The sequence below is a fragment of the Sinocyclocheilus anshuiensis genome, unplaced genomic scaffold (assembly GCF_001515605.1).
Source record: "Sinocyclocheilus anshuiensis isolate Anshui unplaced genomic scaffold, SAMN03320099.WGS_v1.1 scaffold101, whole genome shotgun sequence".
Taxonomy (NCBI): Eukaryota; Metazoa; Chordata; class Actinopteri; order Cypriniformes; family Cyprinidae; genus Sinocyclocheilus; species Sinocyclocheilus anshuiensis.
The window spans coordinates 2,277,771-2,293,020 of record NW_015540892.1 but is presented as its reverse complement, the minus strand read 5'-3'; the positions used below and the strand labels follow the sequence as shown (position 1 = coordinate 2,293,020).

General features: G+C 36.5%; 1 protein-coding gene across 1 annotated transcript in view; it reads left to right on the top strand.

Annotated features, from left to right (window-relative positions):
• Positions 1-250: 250 nt before the first annotated feature.
• Positions 251-15,250, top strand: part of LOC107688893 (acid-sensing ion channel 4-like) — a 37,988-nt gene continuing 22,988 nt past the window's right edge. Inside the window, exon 1 of the mRNA XM_016486723.1 lies at positions 251-1,505. Coding sequence (XP_016342209.1) covers positions 921-1,505 — 585 coding nt within the window. The 5' untranslated portion in view covers positions 251-920. The remainder of the gene's footprint in view (positions 1,506-15,250) is intronic.

Genomic DNA, 15,250 nt, shown 5'->3' with positions numbered 1-15,250 from the left:
AGTGAGTGACCGCTGTAAGTGGATGTAACAACCTGCTGCTGTGAGAGAAATAAAAGCTTTAGTGTGGGTTGGGACGGCTCTTCTCCACTGAAGGGGAAATAACCCCTGCCTTCTCTGCTCATGTAATATTAAATATCTCTACTTCCACTTCTCTCTCTTCCCCTCCTCTTTCTTGTAGGGCATGTAGAGAGGGCAGCATTTGTTCTCCCTGTCTTTCATATCAGTGCTCTCTCCGGTTCCCTTACTCTCTCCATCGCTCTCTCACTCTCTTTCCCTGAGTGTGCGAGAGGAGTTCAGGCAGCATCTACGTCAGCCGTCAGCGAGCAGCTGAGGAGAGCTGTGGAACTCACTTGTGTGTGTGTGTCTCTCTCATCTTTCTCTCATAGTCTCCAGCTCATACCTCTACTCTCTCTCTGGAGTCTACGGCTGTGGCACATCCTGGGGCACTGACAAGGCGAGCGAAGCACCTCCTCTCACCATCTGCACTCTGCTCCTCAAACAGCAGCAGACCACAGCACAAACCAAGGAGAAAAGAAGGAGAGAGTGGAAGCAAAGGATTGAAGAGAAGAAGAGAGAGATGGGAATCTGAAGAAAAAGTGCGGAGGTAGGAGAGACTGATGGTCAGAGTAGAAAAAGTGAAGAAATCTGAAACATAATTTCAGAAAACTGAAACAGAGATGAAGTGAGGAATGCAGAGCTGATAAATGTGAAACTGAAAAGAGAAATATTTGTTATAAATAGGAACGTAGCTGGGTCCGGGAGAGAATAACAACCTCAGAGAAAGAAGATTTAGGAAAAAAATGTTCTAACAGCCACAGCGTGGTAGAATATAACTGGTGAAACGGAAAAGAGCAAAGGCTCAGGGAGAGATCAGCAGGAGGAATCAGAGTCATTTGCAAAGGACAGCCCTGGCCAACCACATGCCCATCGAATTTGTTTGTAAAATCAAGTTTGCTGAGGGCGACGAAGCCAAGGGGGCCTCGACAGAAGGAGGCGGAACCGTTATGCTAGATGGCCTTCCGCGGCAAAAAGGAGGCATGGCTGACCTGGCGTCCTTTGCAAGCTCCTCTTCGCTGCACGGTCTGGCTCGGGTGTTGGGGACCTCGGGGCGCTTGGGCTTCAGACAGACCCTCTGGGGACTGGCACTGTTGGCCTCGCTTGGTCTCTTCCTGTACCAGGCGACATGGAGCACGGCGACTTATCTAGAGCGACCCCACCTCGCAGCTATGAGGGAAGAAACCCGCCGTGAGCTCACCTTCCCGGCCATCACGCTCTGCAACGTCAACCGATTCCGCTTCTCAGCCCTCACCGACGCGGACATCTACCACTTGGCTAACCTCACCGGCCTGCCGCCTAAGAGCCGGAAAGGACACCGGCCAAGTGAGCTCCAGTACCCACCCCCTGACATGCTAGACATTTTCCAGAGGACTGGCCACCAGCTGGAAGACATGCTGAAGAGTTGCAACTTCAGCGGGCAGAACTGCTCGAGTGAAGACTTCAGCGTGGTGAGTAGCACAGGCTATGATTGGCTACCAGGATTATTTGTTTGGCTTGAAAATCATCTCTTGGTTTGGTGACTCTGAGCAAAATTTTATAATGCCTCCTTCAGTCTTAGAGACAGCTAACAGCTAAACGATTTGTTTGGAAAGAGGAAATTAAGCCCCATCCATCTATGTCTAACCTCCATGCTGGGGCAACAGACAGTAGAACGATGCAGTTATTCACCATCTCAATTCGAGATCTGCCTCATTTCTCTCTCCCCGCTTTCTACGTCCTTTTCTTTTCCTGTTACATCATAGTCTGTCCCATCTGATGCCGAGTCTTATTTTGGCCAGAGAATGGATGAAAAATTCAGGAGAGGGACAAGCGACATGATTCCTGCATTAGCCCAATCAGCCTTGAGGAAACATGTGCTCAACTCTCTGAAGAAAGTTCCTTCCCTTACGTTGACATTTTTGCTTGTCACGATGGTGTAATTCTCCTTAGTTTTGCTGTTGTTGTTGCAATTCAGTCAGTAATTTCCTCTTAGGGCTCTTGCTATCAGTCTAAACAGGATTAGATACGAGAGATATCCGTGATATAGATCATGAGACTTCTGTCAAGGATATCAGCTCTCTCTAGAGTTCGAGCCCTCCTCATATAACTAATTTACTCCTTTTCTCTTCTCTGCTACCTCCTTCACTCTGTTTAGTCTTGGTTTCTTATGTAGAGTTTTAAAATATAATCATTTACTGTGTGATTTCATGGGATTCAGTGAAGGCTTAGGCAGGTGATTTACTTTATTATCCTGTTCACAAATTTGTTTGCCAGTGTGTATACATTTTCATTGTGCCCCATTACCCGGGAGTTACCAGAATTTCTGGTTTCTCTTTTCATATGGATATGCGCATCCAAATTGCTGCAGTTTTGTGCATATTGCTGACAGTCTGTTTTTCAGTGATTGACATTGTAACCTGCGCTTATTAAAGTATTTCCCATGTGTACTTAGAGAGCTATAGTCAAGAGACTAACATCCTATTCTACAGATCTAGAGTATTTTAAATAAGCTTGCATTTAACAAAATCTTTGGAAGTAGTAACCTTAAAGTGTATTTTACTTGTTATATTATTTTAGAGATTGTTTTATTTTTTATATTTGCATTATTATTTATTTTTATATTGCCCCATTATTGTAACGCCCCTGTGGACTGTTTGTTGTGGTTTCTTCCCTTTGTGTTGGTTTAGCCCGTCTAATCATTAGTTAATAACCATCATTGTGCTCACCTGTCTGCCTCTAATTATTCACCCCATATTAGTTCCTGTCTGTCTGAGCATTGGTGTCGGTTATTGTTAATGTTACCCTGAGTGTGTGTCTCACCTACCTGAACCTGCCTTGTTGTGTCTACAATAAATGTCATTATTGGAATCCTTAGTTCAGCCCAGGAAGGGCTCCTTATCCCCAGTTCAGCCCAGGGAAGGGCTCCTGTTCCCGAGTTCAGCCCACGGAGGCCTCCTGTTCCCGAGTATAGCCCAGGAAGGGCTCCTGTTCCCGAGTATAGCCCAGGAAGGATTGTTAATGTTACCCCGAGTGTGTGTCTCACCTACCTGAACCTGCCTTGTTGTGTCTACAATAAATGTCATTATTGGAATCCTTGTCGTCCTCGTCGTCCTGCCTGCCTCCACACACCCGTTTCCGTGACAATTATAATGGGAAAAAAAGATTTTTAGCTTGACACCTAGTGTCTGTCTGTTTGTATTTCTTTGGCTTGATTTACTCATTTAGATACATCAGAACAAATGTAATGGTAATCAGACTTGCTTGCACATTGGGGTTTAACCCCTTTATTATTTTGCAATTGCTAAAACTGCTGCCAGTTGCTGTGTTATCCAATTACCAAAGCCAATTTTTACTCACATTTGGTGCTTGTTAGTTAGTTTTCAGTGTTGTGGTATGGTTGTTCTGTTGACATTTTATTTAGTTTAACGTTAATGCTTTTTAAGAAGTCACTAGCAGCTGTGATCTCTCTGATGTCTTCAGATCTTGAATCATCCTTATTAGGTTCCTTTGTTGCTCAGTTATGATTTCCTGTTTTGTCAACCGGTCATGTAGTAGTGCCGAAACACATTTAATACAGTACCTGCGAGGTTAACACATCATAGATTTGACATAAAGCCCTTGTTATGTTCTGACATTGCAGCAGGATGTTATAGTCTTAAAGTCTGCGGAATCTGAGGTTGCTTGATGCAGTAATGCATCTGTAGATATCTCAGTGCACAGAGATGAAATAGTGCTGCTATAGTATTTGTTATTTAAAAATTAGGTCATAACTGCATTCTGTCAAAATGAATTTTATTGTCTGTAAATTTGTGCTTTCAAATGGAAAGAAGTTCTGTGTGAGACACACTGAACATAAAAATCTTCTGTGTCGTCAATACAATCAATTGCTCAGATTGTTGTGCCATTATTGGAATAAGCTATGACAGCCTATCTATTTTAAAATGTGCCTGCCTGTCATGTAAAAAAAAGGAACAATGATTGATGGTTTCTATACAGTATTGGATCATCCTTTTCCTGTGAAATCGAACAGTTCATGTTGAGAATAATGCTTTAGTCAAAAGTCTGTTCTGTGTTACTGTAAACCACAGTCACATCTGACGCTAACCAGAAGTGCCAGATGTAAGCATAAACTATTGTTATCTGGGTAGTTTTTGTGTCTGTTTATTTACTGGATGATCTAGTGCTGAATAAATGTGCCTTCATTTTTTTCAACCATCTCAAGCTTTTTAGATTAATATTCATAGAGTAGAGATGTGAGATAGACTTCTCTACAAGCTAAATGCTCTGTAAGTTACAAGTTGATCTATCTGTTCTCCTGTCTTCGGAGATCGTAATGGCCATTTTAATGGCTCTTACACAAAAATTGCACCTGTCTGGTTGTCCATATCTTAGAATGAACCGATTACAGAGCCTTTAAAATTATTATAATTTTTTTCAGTACCAAAAATAGACTGCTGCAAAGGCTTAAGGGTGACAAACTGTGCATGAACTCTTTGTTGACACCCTCACTGACCAAAAAAAGAATGTGTGTTATTATCCAACCTTATGCAGTCCACCTGGCACTTCTAATGAATGACCATCATGTTATTTAGAATCAATGAACACCTTATAACTATGTCAGTTTAAACAGGATACATTTTTGCCACTTAAAGCTAAACATGTAATTTTCAGGTGCATGAAATAATAATAAGAACGATAGGCATAATAATAATAATGCCTTATTTTATCTTTTTGTTTCAAAATGCATCTTAAATACATATTTATTTAAATATTTATGTAAATACATGTCTTAAATATTCCAAACAACCAACCAGAAATCTAGAGTACACCTCTTGTGACACTAATGCTCCTGCCCTTACAAAACATATAAGAATATTCTGGAATATATAAAGCTATATTAAATGATACATTTACATACAGGAAACTACAGTGCTTATATTTTGTTTTATTATATACATTTTTTATGTACTGAAATATTTGCGTGGACCATGTATGTAAATATATCACAATGAAGACAAACCTGCACTACATTTTTTCCTCGCTTTAATGAAGCACTCGATTATTTAATTTCTCTTTCATGAGTTAACACGTGTTTAGATACAGCTATAAACTTACTGATATTTCAATTTATTGTTTACATTACACATTTCATATCGAAAATATATGTGATGTAGCCTATTAAAATGTGCCTATACTGAAAATAAATAGTAAGGTATATTTCAGGGTTTTTTGGACAATTGGATGGAAAATGTTATATATATATATACACACACACATCACATATACATTTCCCTCATAGTTGTTTGTTTCACATACATGTATGTAAATACATATACAGTATCTCACAGAAGTGAGTACACCCCTCACATTTTTGTAAATATTTTATTATATCTTTTCATGTGACAACACTGAAGAAATGATCCTCAGAGAGTTCTTTGCCATGAGGTGCCATGTTGAACTTCCAGTGACCAGTATGAGAGAGTGAGAGCGATAACACCAAATTTAACACACCTGCTCCCCATTCACACCTGAGACCTTGTAACACTAATGAGTCACATGACACCGGGGAGAGAAAATGGCTAATTGGGCCCAATTTGGACATTTTCACTTAGGGGTGTACTCACTTTTGTGGCCAGCGGTTTAGACATTAATGGCTGTGTGTTGAATTATTTTGAGGGGACAGCAAATTTACACTGTTATACAAGCTGTACACTCACTACTTTACATTGTAGCAAAGTGTCATTTCTTCAGTGTTGTCACATGAAAAGATATAATAAAATATTTACAAAAATGTGAGGGGTGTACTCACTTCTGTGAGATACTGTAGTACATATATATCAAATATATTTATATACGAACGGTACTAGATTTTATTACATGTATTACTGAATACAAAATTACATACATTACAATGTATAGAAGAAAATATATTGTTATTATTTTCAGTATTTAAAAAGTGGCAGTTCCTTATTACTCAATATATTGTAATATATTATTGCATATATTTTTAATATATATTAAATAATTGAATACATCGATGACAATATATAAGGATTTCTTTGCATAAGGGTGAAATATTCTTGTATCATAAAATGCCACCACTGTTTTTTTCATGTCTGTCAGTAGCTCTGTACATCTGTAGTTTCCCCTTTAACTAGAAGAGAAATGAAAACTTGTTACATAATTTCCCCATACAGATACAGATCTAATTTTCATGCACTCAACAATAATTAGATGCTTTGTAATGGTATGATATTATTCACCCAGTAGTCAAAATGCATTATATGTAGACCAGTTTGCTTATACAGTGCCACTCAGAAAACACTTCCAATTTGCATTTCCATTCTATTTCCATTCAAATCAGACCAGTCGAATTTTTTTAAGCAGCCAGTGGTTCAGGTGGGAAGGTTGCAACATCCCAGTTGTCAGAGATAAATGTAATTGCTATTTTTGGCATACAAGAAAGTCAGCAGTAATCATTTCTGTAAATAATGACCACACAACGACCTTGGGGGAACAAGAATAAACAAGCCCACTGGAGGTCAATGGATCAGTTCTCCCTTTTCCCTCCATCCTTTAGCTCGGTAATAATTTTGCATGCTTGATTTTCCACAATAGAGTGGCATAGATTAGTGAAACTCGCATGAAACATTCATCAGAACTCCCTGCCACTGAGATGGCAATGGATGGCTCCTTCCTGCCACTCACTGGATTTAGCTAATCACTCACACATACTTGCCACTGAAACACTTATGCTGACCATAAATTTAAAGCAAGATTCTCTCGCATTCAACAAAAATCTTATTACATGCATGAACATAAACATGTTTTTTTTTGTTCACACAAAATCAAATAACTTACAGATCTCAGATGTGATATACCATAAACAGTTACTTCACTTAACACATTCTTTCCTCTCTTCTCTGTCTTTCTCCATTCATCTATGTTTCCTCTGAAATATATGACTTTATCTCTAATGTAGTTAAAAAAAAAAAGAAAAGAAAACAACAAAATCTCCCAGCAGCAGATATGTCAGCTGTAGTCTCAGACTGCGGATGACTAATGTGTACGCAGTGGGTGATGTTAACAAACTCTTTGGCTTTCACAGAGCTTTTACAGTTCAGTTAGTTCAAACATGAGACATCAAACTGAGATAATGTTTCATTTCCTTAATTTTCCAACCAAAGAAACAGATTTTACTTACATTTTTTAAAGTTTTATTTCTCATCTCAGAAACAGGTTTTTACATGGAGGAGTAATTGAGGGCTTCTGGTCTAAGTCCAGGGAATGTGAATCATTTCTTCCGATTAACGTCACGAAAGTGAACTGTGTTGGACTGCTGTTCTTTTGTTTTTGTTTTTGATTTGGCAGAGGAGGTTTATCAAAATGTTCTGTGATGTTTTAATTTGTGAATAGTTATGAGTTTCACATAGCAAGGTTGCCAAACACTATCAGTTTCGTTTTAGGAAAATAATAGATAATCTTGATATTCTTTTTTAATCTTGACACAAATGCCATTTGAGATTTTTGTATAGTTTTGAATGATTGACATATGACTTTATTGCAGTAATTTATTGTAATAAATTAATTTAATTGTCTGTCCTCTCAAAGTGAGTTTGCTATGTGAATTAAAACAAAGAATGACTGTACAAGTTTACAATTTTTAAGATGAACAGATTTACTGTTCAACTTCAAAGTGCTTTGTATTTTAGAGATTTTAATTAACATAGTAACATAGCAATGTGAAAATGAGACAGTAAAGTGCACAAGAAACTGAAGAAAAAAGGACTAATTGTCTTTACATTTCACTATAGATACAACAATCAGTTCAGTACTCTAACCTATGGAAGCCCATTTCCGCCACGTAAGAAAAAAATTAATGCCTTAAAAAGTCAAAATTATGACATACTTAAGTTATAATTACGAGATAAAAAGTTGAAATTATGACTTTGTCGAAATTATGAGATAAAAATTCGAAATTTTGATTTAAAAAGTCGAAATTATGACTTCAAAAATCTAAATTATGAGATTAAAAGTCGAAATGATGACTTAAAAAAAATCAAAGTCGAAATAATGACAAGTCATAATTATGACGTCAAACGTCAAAATTATGAGATAAAAAGTCGAAATTAACTTTAACTTTACAAGTTGTAATTGACTTAATGACTTTATAAACACATTGGTCACAGGATAGTGGTCTATAATGGTAAACGGAAACATTCTGAAACGAGTTAATTTGGCAGTTTGGGGGACAAAGTTCAATACACACCTTATTAATAAAGCATATCATTAACAGACAAGCAGAATATAGCCCAGAATATGAACGCAACACGCTGAGTTGCATGTTAAGCATTTTATTGTGGTAGAACGTGAAATAAATAAATAAATATACAGTATATGTGTGTGTGTGTGTGTGTGTGAAGAGTTCAGATGCGAAAGCCTTGAAATTTTCTTCTAAAATTAGCACTTTTATCAGGCTCCTATTTCAATTTTAGAAGAAAATTTGCATCTGAACTCTTCATATATATATGAATCATATATATCATATATATCAGTGGCGTGCGGTGGTGTTTTAATAGTCAACTTATTTCGGATCATCGTCATAAAAGCTCTGTAAACACTGCCACAGACACAAAGATAAATCTTTAATTTCATCACGCTGAATGCTCACTAAAAACTGATGCAGTCATTTATTTTGACGTGACACAATGTAGGCTAGTGGTATCCAAGTGGGATATTTGTTTACTTACTTTATAATTAGTCAATAACGCCATAATTTTCTTCATTCAGACCGAGAGCTTGCACGAAAACAAGAGGCGGGATTTATCACACGAACCAATCACATTTAATCATAACCGATCATATCCAATTATTGCGCGATGGAGGCATTGCCTCCTCTCACGTGACTTTCCCCATTCATCTCAATGAGCCTCCAGAAAAGTCACGGCACGCTTTAGGGCAGTGGTCACCAACCTTTTTAGGCCCAAGATCCCTGACCTCGGCCTTTATGAAAGACAAGATCTACCTATTGAAGAATTGATAGAAAAAGACATCCCAGATTGTACTTCAAATTTGAGGCCTTTTACTTAGTATTTTGTAATACTTAGTAATTTACTTAGTATGCTCCGATCATAGCTGATTCAGAATTCAGATTTTCTTTTCTTTCTTTCTTTTTTAAATAGCAAATTGGCTGATTCTGATAATGATATTTAAGCACATTTATTTATTGGCTTTTTGCTTTATAACAAACAAACTGGCTTCAAACTAAAATATCTATCAAAGACAATTTTTAATATAACTCCGACTGGATTCGTCTGAAAAGTTATATACACCTAGGATGACTTGAGGGTCATTTGTAATTTGCGGGCTAATTTTCATTTTTGGGGGAACTAACCCTTTAAGTGTTTATTCTTTATAACAGTTTTCTATGGGAGGAAAGTGCTTAAATTCAGCACGTAGCGTTCATATTCCGGGATCATCCGCTCACCTGTACACATAGTTTATATTTTTAATAAACTGAATAATAGATGTGTTTTTTTTTTTATATCACCGTCTCCTTCCACAAAGCCACGTAAACGTTTTCCCACTGACTTCTCTTGAACTTGCAATTAAAAAGATTTGTTCTGATTAATTCACTCACACATTAAGTGACCATTTTTGCTAATTACATCTTTATGCCAGTAGGTGGTGACAAATGAATATCTTTTATGTTTTTTGAGTTGCTCTTTTGTTAGTTTTGACTGCTTTTATTGTCTTCATTTGTAAGTTGCTTTGGATAAAAGTGTCTGCTAAATGACTAAATGTAATTGTAAGTGACCATTTTTGCTGATTACATCTTTATGCCAGTAGGTGGTGACAAATGAATATCTTTGTTTTTTGAGTGAGTTTTTGAATCACTGAATCAGTTTAGGCCTTCAATTGGACAGTGCAGACCTGACAGGTTTAAACTAGTTCAATTTGCTCAATTTGCTCAATTTTTATTACATGCTTGAAATTGAAATTAAATATTTTCAAAATGCATCCCTTTTTAATTTGAACACAGTCAGACATTCTGCTTTCAGTTTTTTTTAGTTTGGGACTTTGGATTAATATATGTATATAAATAATTACAAACATTAATTTGTACTTATACTTTAAAACATTAGATAACACATTTTCCACAGAGTAATCCCAAGGACTAAAATGGCACATTATGGTACTCAGTTCATATACTACAGGGGTGGCGAACTCCGGTCCTGGAAAGCCGCAGCCCTGCAAGTTTAGGCCTTCAATTGGACAGTGCAGACCTGACAGGTTTAAACTAGTTCAATTTGCTCAATTTGCTCAATTTTTATTACATGCTTGAAATTGAAATTAAATATTTTCAAAATGCATCCCTTTTTAATTTGAACACAGTCAGACATTCTGCTTTCAGTTTTTTTTAGTTTGGGACTTTGGATTAATATATGTATATAAATAATTACAAACATTAATTTGTACTTATACTTTAAAACATTAGATAACACATTTTCCACAGAGTAATCCCAAGGACTAAAATGGCACATTATGGTACTCAGTTCATATACTACAGGGGTGGCGAACTCCGGTCCTGGAGAGCCGCAGCCCTGCAGAGTTCAGCTCCAACCCTAATTAAAACTCACCTGCCTGTAGCTTTGTAGTAAGCCTTTAGACCTTGATTAGCTTGTTCAGGTGTGTTTGATTAGGGTTGAAGCGAAATTCTACAGGGCTGCGGCTCTCCAGGACCGACGTTCGCCACCCCTGATATACTACTTTGTCCATATATTAGTCTTTCTCCTATATAGGCAGGTCTGCTGTAAGAGTCTCTGGCTTTCTGGTAGACTGTGATTTCGTTATTATTCCTAAAGTACAAGTAATTTGGCTAAAAACTGTTTGGAGGACCAGGTCCAGTACATACCAGTAGAATAGACTATAGCCCAGAATATGAACGCAACGCGCTTAGTTGCACATTAAGCGTTTTCTTGGGGTAGAAAACACTTAACATGGCTTAGTGGAAGGAGACAGTGATATAAAAAACACATCTAGTATTCAGATTATTAAAATGTATTAAAAGGCAAGCAGATGAACCAGGAATATGAACGCAGCGCGCTGAATTTAAGTGCTTTCCTCCCATAGAAATCTGTTATAAAGAATAAAGGCTTAACGTGAGACTTTGCGTGTGTTGCGTTCATATATATATATATATGTGTGTGTATATATATATATATATATATACACACACATATACATACATACAGTGTGTATATATTATATATAAACATATACTGTATATTTATTGATTTATTTCCTGTTCTACCCCAAGAAAATGCTTAACGTGTAACTCGGCGCGTTGCGTTCATATTATGGGCTATATTCTGCTTGTCTGTTAATGGTATATGCTTTATTAATAAGGTGTGTGTTGAACTTGGTCCTCCAAACTGTTTTACACCAAATTAACTCGTTTCAGACTGTACCGTTTATCATTATAGACCACTTTCCTGTGACCAATGTGTTTATAAAGTCATTATGTCAATTTCGACTGGTAAAGTCAGAATGTCTACTTAGTAAGTCATAATTTTGAATTTTTATATCGTAATTATGACTTTTAAAGTCATAATTTCGATTTATGTCATAATTTTGAATTTTTAAGGCATTCATTTTTTTCTTACGTGGCGGAAATGGGCTTCCATACTAACCTGATTGGTCCAACAGATCTGACTTTTCACTGCTTGTGTCAAAACTAATCAGGTTATGTCATTACACCAGTAGGTGGCAACAAGGAACTGTCTTTGAGTGAGTCACTGAATAATATGTTCAACTGATTCATTCAAAACGCTAATTCATTAAGGAACAAAACAAGTGATTGCCTTTGGGTGTTTCTTAATTGGAAATTTGCATCCTTTCTGCATTTTTTGAAGGATGCTTCAAGTGTATCCTTCATGTCCTCCAATCACCCATAATCTTTTGCACACATTCCAATTCATGAAAAAGAACTGGCAAAAATTTAGCTTATAAATTTCATTCTCCAGTGCAAGAATTTTTTTTTAAAGATTTATTTTTAATAAATAAAAAATTTTATTTGATCTTTATTATGATAGGACAGACGGTAAGGAAAATGAGAGAGAGAGAGGGGGATGGGATCGGGAAAGTTCCACGAGCCAGGACTCAAACTCGGGATGCCCAAAGCGCAACGGTGCTAAATGACGGCGCGCTACCCATAAGGTTACCCATAAGGCCAACAAAAAACGAAGAAAAAAAAAGTTTATTGTAAAATTAATCACATGATACTGCCCATGTTAACCTCTGGGAAACCAAACAGTTTTCAATGACTGTTCTGCATTAATAGAAATGCATACATATTTTTGAATTCAAGTATTTTCCCAAATTAATTTTTAATAATATTTTAATGCCATGACCACGAGTTGGAAACATTTCTGACTTTGCATTTGGACTTATTAGGCCATCTCATTCTAGTGTTTAATGGGGAGGAGTCTAACCTAGAAACCTTGATACGATTTACCCCTATTACGATGTAGTGTGATCCGATTTCGATTCGATATACAATGCAATTCAATGCAATATGATGCAATGGAAACAATATTATGCTATGCAATTCAATATGGTAAATAGTTCACATTTATTTCTTTGGTTCAGACAGACAGCAAATCATAAATTAACTTAAGTGCCTTCTAACTCCTTACATTATGACGGTTGTGATACGTCATATTAACGAAGCAGTAGTGATGAGAGAACGCGCTTGAGAAACAGTTTAGAGAAATCAGGAAAAATCAATCTACATGTAAAATATTGGTCACAACATAAACAATAAAAGTATAGCACATCTTCTAATGAGTATATGAAGAGTTTGATTCCAAAACGTGATATTGCATAGCTTGTCAGTGTAAGTGTTTTTATTTATGCCATTAATGTTTTTGTTAATACAGCATATAGCACTAGTCAACTAAATGAATGTAACATGGCAAAGATGAATGCACTTTTGGAAGTTGAATGTAAGGGAAATGTAATTTTGGAATTTCTGTGGTTTAATGTGATATTGTTGTTCATGTATGTTCATGAAATTTTCTTTTATTGTTGTAATTAATTTATAGCATTAACAAGATGACCCGTTGAATTCATTTTGGGAGCGATGACTGACTGAATGTATTTTTAGTCCAGTGCCTGTATATAAGATTAGTAGTGACCAAGTTCAGAGGCTGTCATATGTGGATCAACTTACTATGTTGTGTATTTTCAACAGTTTCAATATGAAATATAACTTTTATATTGATTCAATGGATTTATTGCATTTTGAAGAAAAAAAAGTGTCATGGATTTATTGCATTTTGGGAAAAAGATGCTATGTGAAAGTTTGAAACAGAAAATAGTGGTTCCCTTTCATGGGAACTTCGAACTGCGTCCTCTAGGGGGCGCTATGGGGAACGCCTCGTCGTGACCCGTGTCTGAAGCATACATTGAAAAAACACCAACTCGTTGGCCGGCGACAGCCATGACGTCACTACCGGTGCGACTAAAGTATAAATAGGCGCCGGGAGCATTACATAATTCTCTTCTTCGTCTTCATTGACTGTTTTGTTTGAAGGAAAACACATTTTTACTCAAATTAATCAAAATGGATTTATAGCGTTTTGGAACCAAACTCTTCATATATAAATAAATAGATTTTTACCAATGCAAATATGTTACAAACGATGCATCATGATACAAATGCCAACTTGTATCTGATGCACACTTTTTTAAATCGATGCATTGCATCGTTAATTTTTATGCTGATGCACCAATGCGAATTGGTATGGTCTAACTGACTTTTGTATTAATATTACTTGCAGAAGGCCATATATCAGCAAAGCTGTGTTTATCTGCATCTTCTCGCCTCATATACAACTATAAAGTACACTTGCGAGTGTAAAATGATTGATATATATATATATATATATATATTCTTCTGAAGTAAACTAAAAGTCCAAAAAGGAAACAGATAAAAGTTAGTAGCAGCTACTCTCTTCTCGTTTCCCTTGATCCTCCCCAACTATCAAGTGAATATATGTTTAGTCTCTGACATAACTCAAACAATTAGTGTTTGTGTGTCACATCCATTTTTACACAATTTGCATTGCACATCACAAGTGTTAACTGCTTGAGGGTCACGTCTTTCATTTAAAAACTTTAATTTAAAGACTTTCTTTCATTTCATTAGTTTGTGCAGCTTTTTTTTTTCAAAACCTGAAATCATTGTTTGCATTTGCAGCTACTGAAGTGTGAATATTTTCTTGTATGTCTTAGTATGTAGGACATTTTAGGCTTTTTTATAATAAAATAGTCTTTAGTTACACATTAATAAATCAGTGTGTTTATTGTACGTTTGTGTTTCAATTTGCAACAGACTTTGTGTTTAAAAGGAGCACAGAATAACTCGTGAAATATTTATACGTTGTATTTTATAAAATAACACGTGTTCAGAGTACAGTGCATGTGTGCATAATTTAAGACACAAAGTGAGCTGAAACAGCAAGCTTTCAGGTGCTTATTTCCCAGTTATTCACTCAGATGATGACTGGTGTGGTGTGTAATCTACACATTGTTTATGCACACTGAGCACTCTACAGTATACTTATATTGATTCTCATAGCCAATATCAAGCTATGTAGAATTAAATCAGTGATGTGGTAGATGATTGGTGTTTTGACTCATTGTGTCTCTGATTGGTTCAGCAGGATCTGTGAGAGCATTAGTGACTAGGTAAGTCCCTGAGACAAGCTTATTGCATTACTGAGTTATTTTTGCATTACGCCTGTGAGGGAGACACTGATCTCACCTGGTTTTCACACCCACTTCTTATGTTGCATACATACTAAAACCTCATAGTTTGTGTGCACCCTTAAAGGAACACTCCACTATTTTTGAAAATAGGCTCATTTTCCAACTCCCCTAGAGTTAAACAGTTGAGTTTTACCGTTTTCGAATCCATTCAGCCGATCTCCGGGTCTGGCGGTAGCACTTTTAGCTGTAGCTTAGCATAGATCATTGAATCTGATTAGACCGTTAGCATCTCGCTCAAAAATGACCAAAGAGTTTCTATATTTTTCCTATTTAAAAAAATGCAGCTCCTGAAAATAGGCTTATTGGAAGTTTCCTAGCTGGGAACTATTTTCAGGCACTGTGTAATATCATTGCGCCTGCTGCACCCATGGTACGGCAG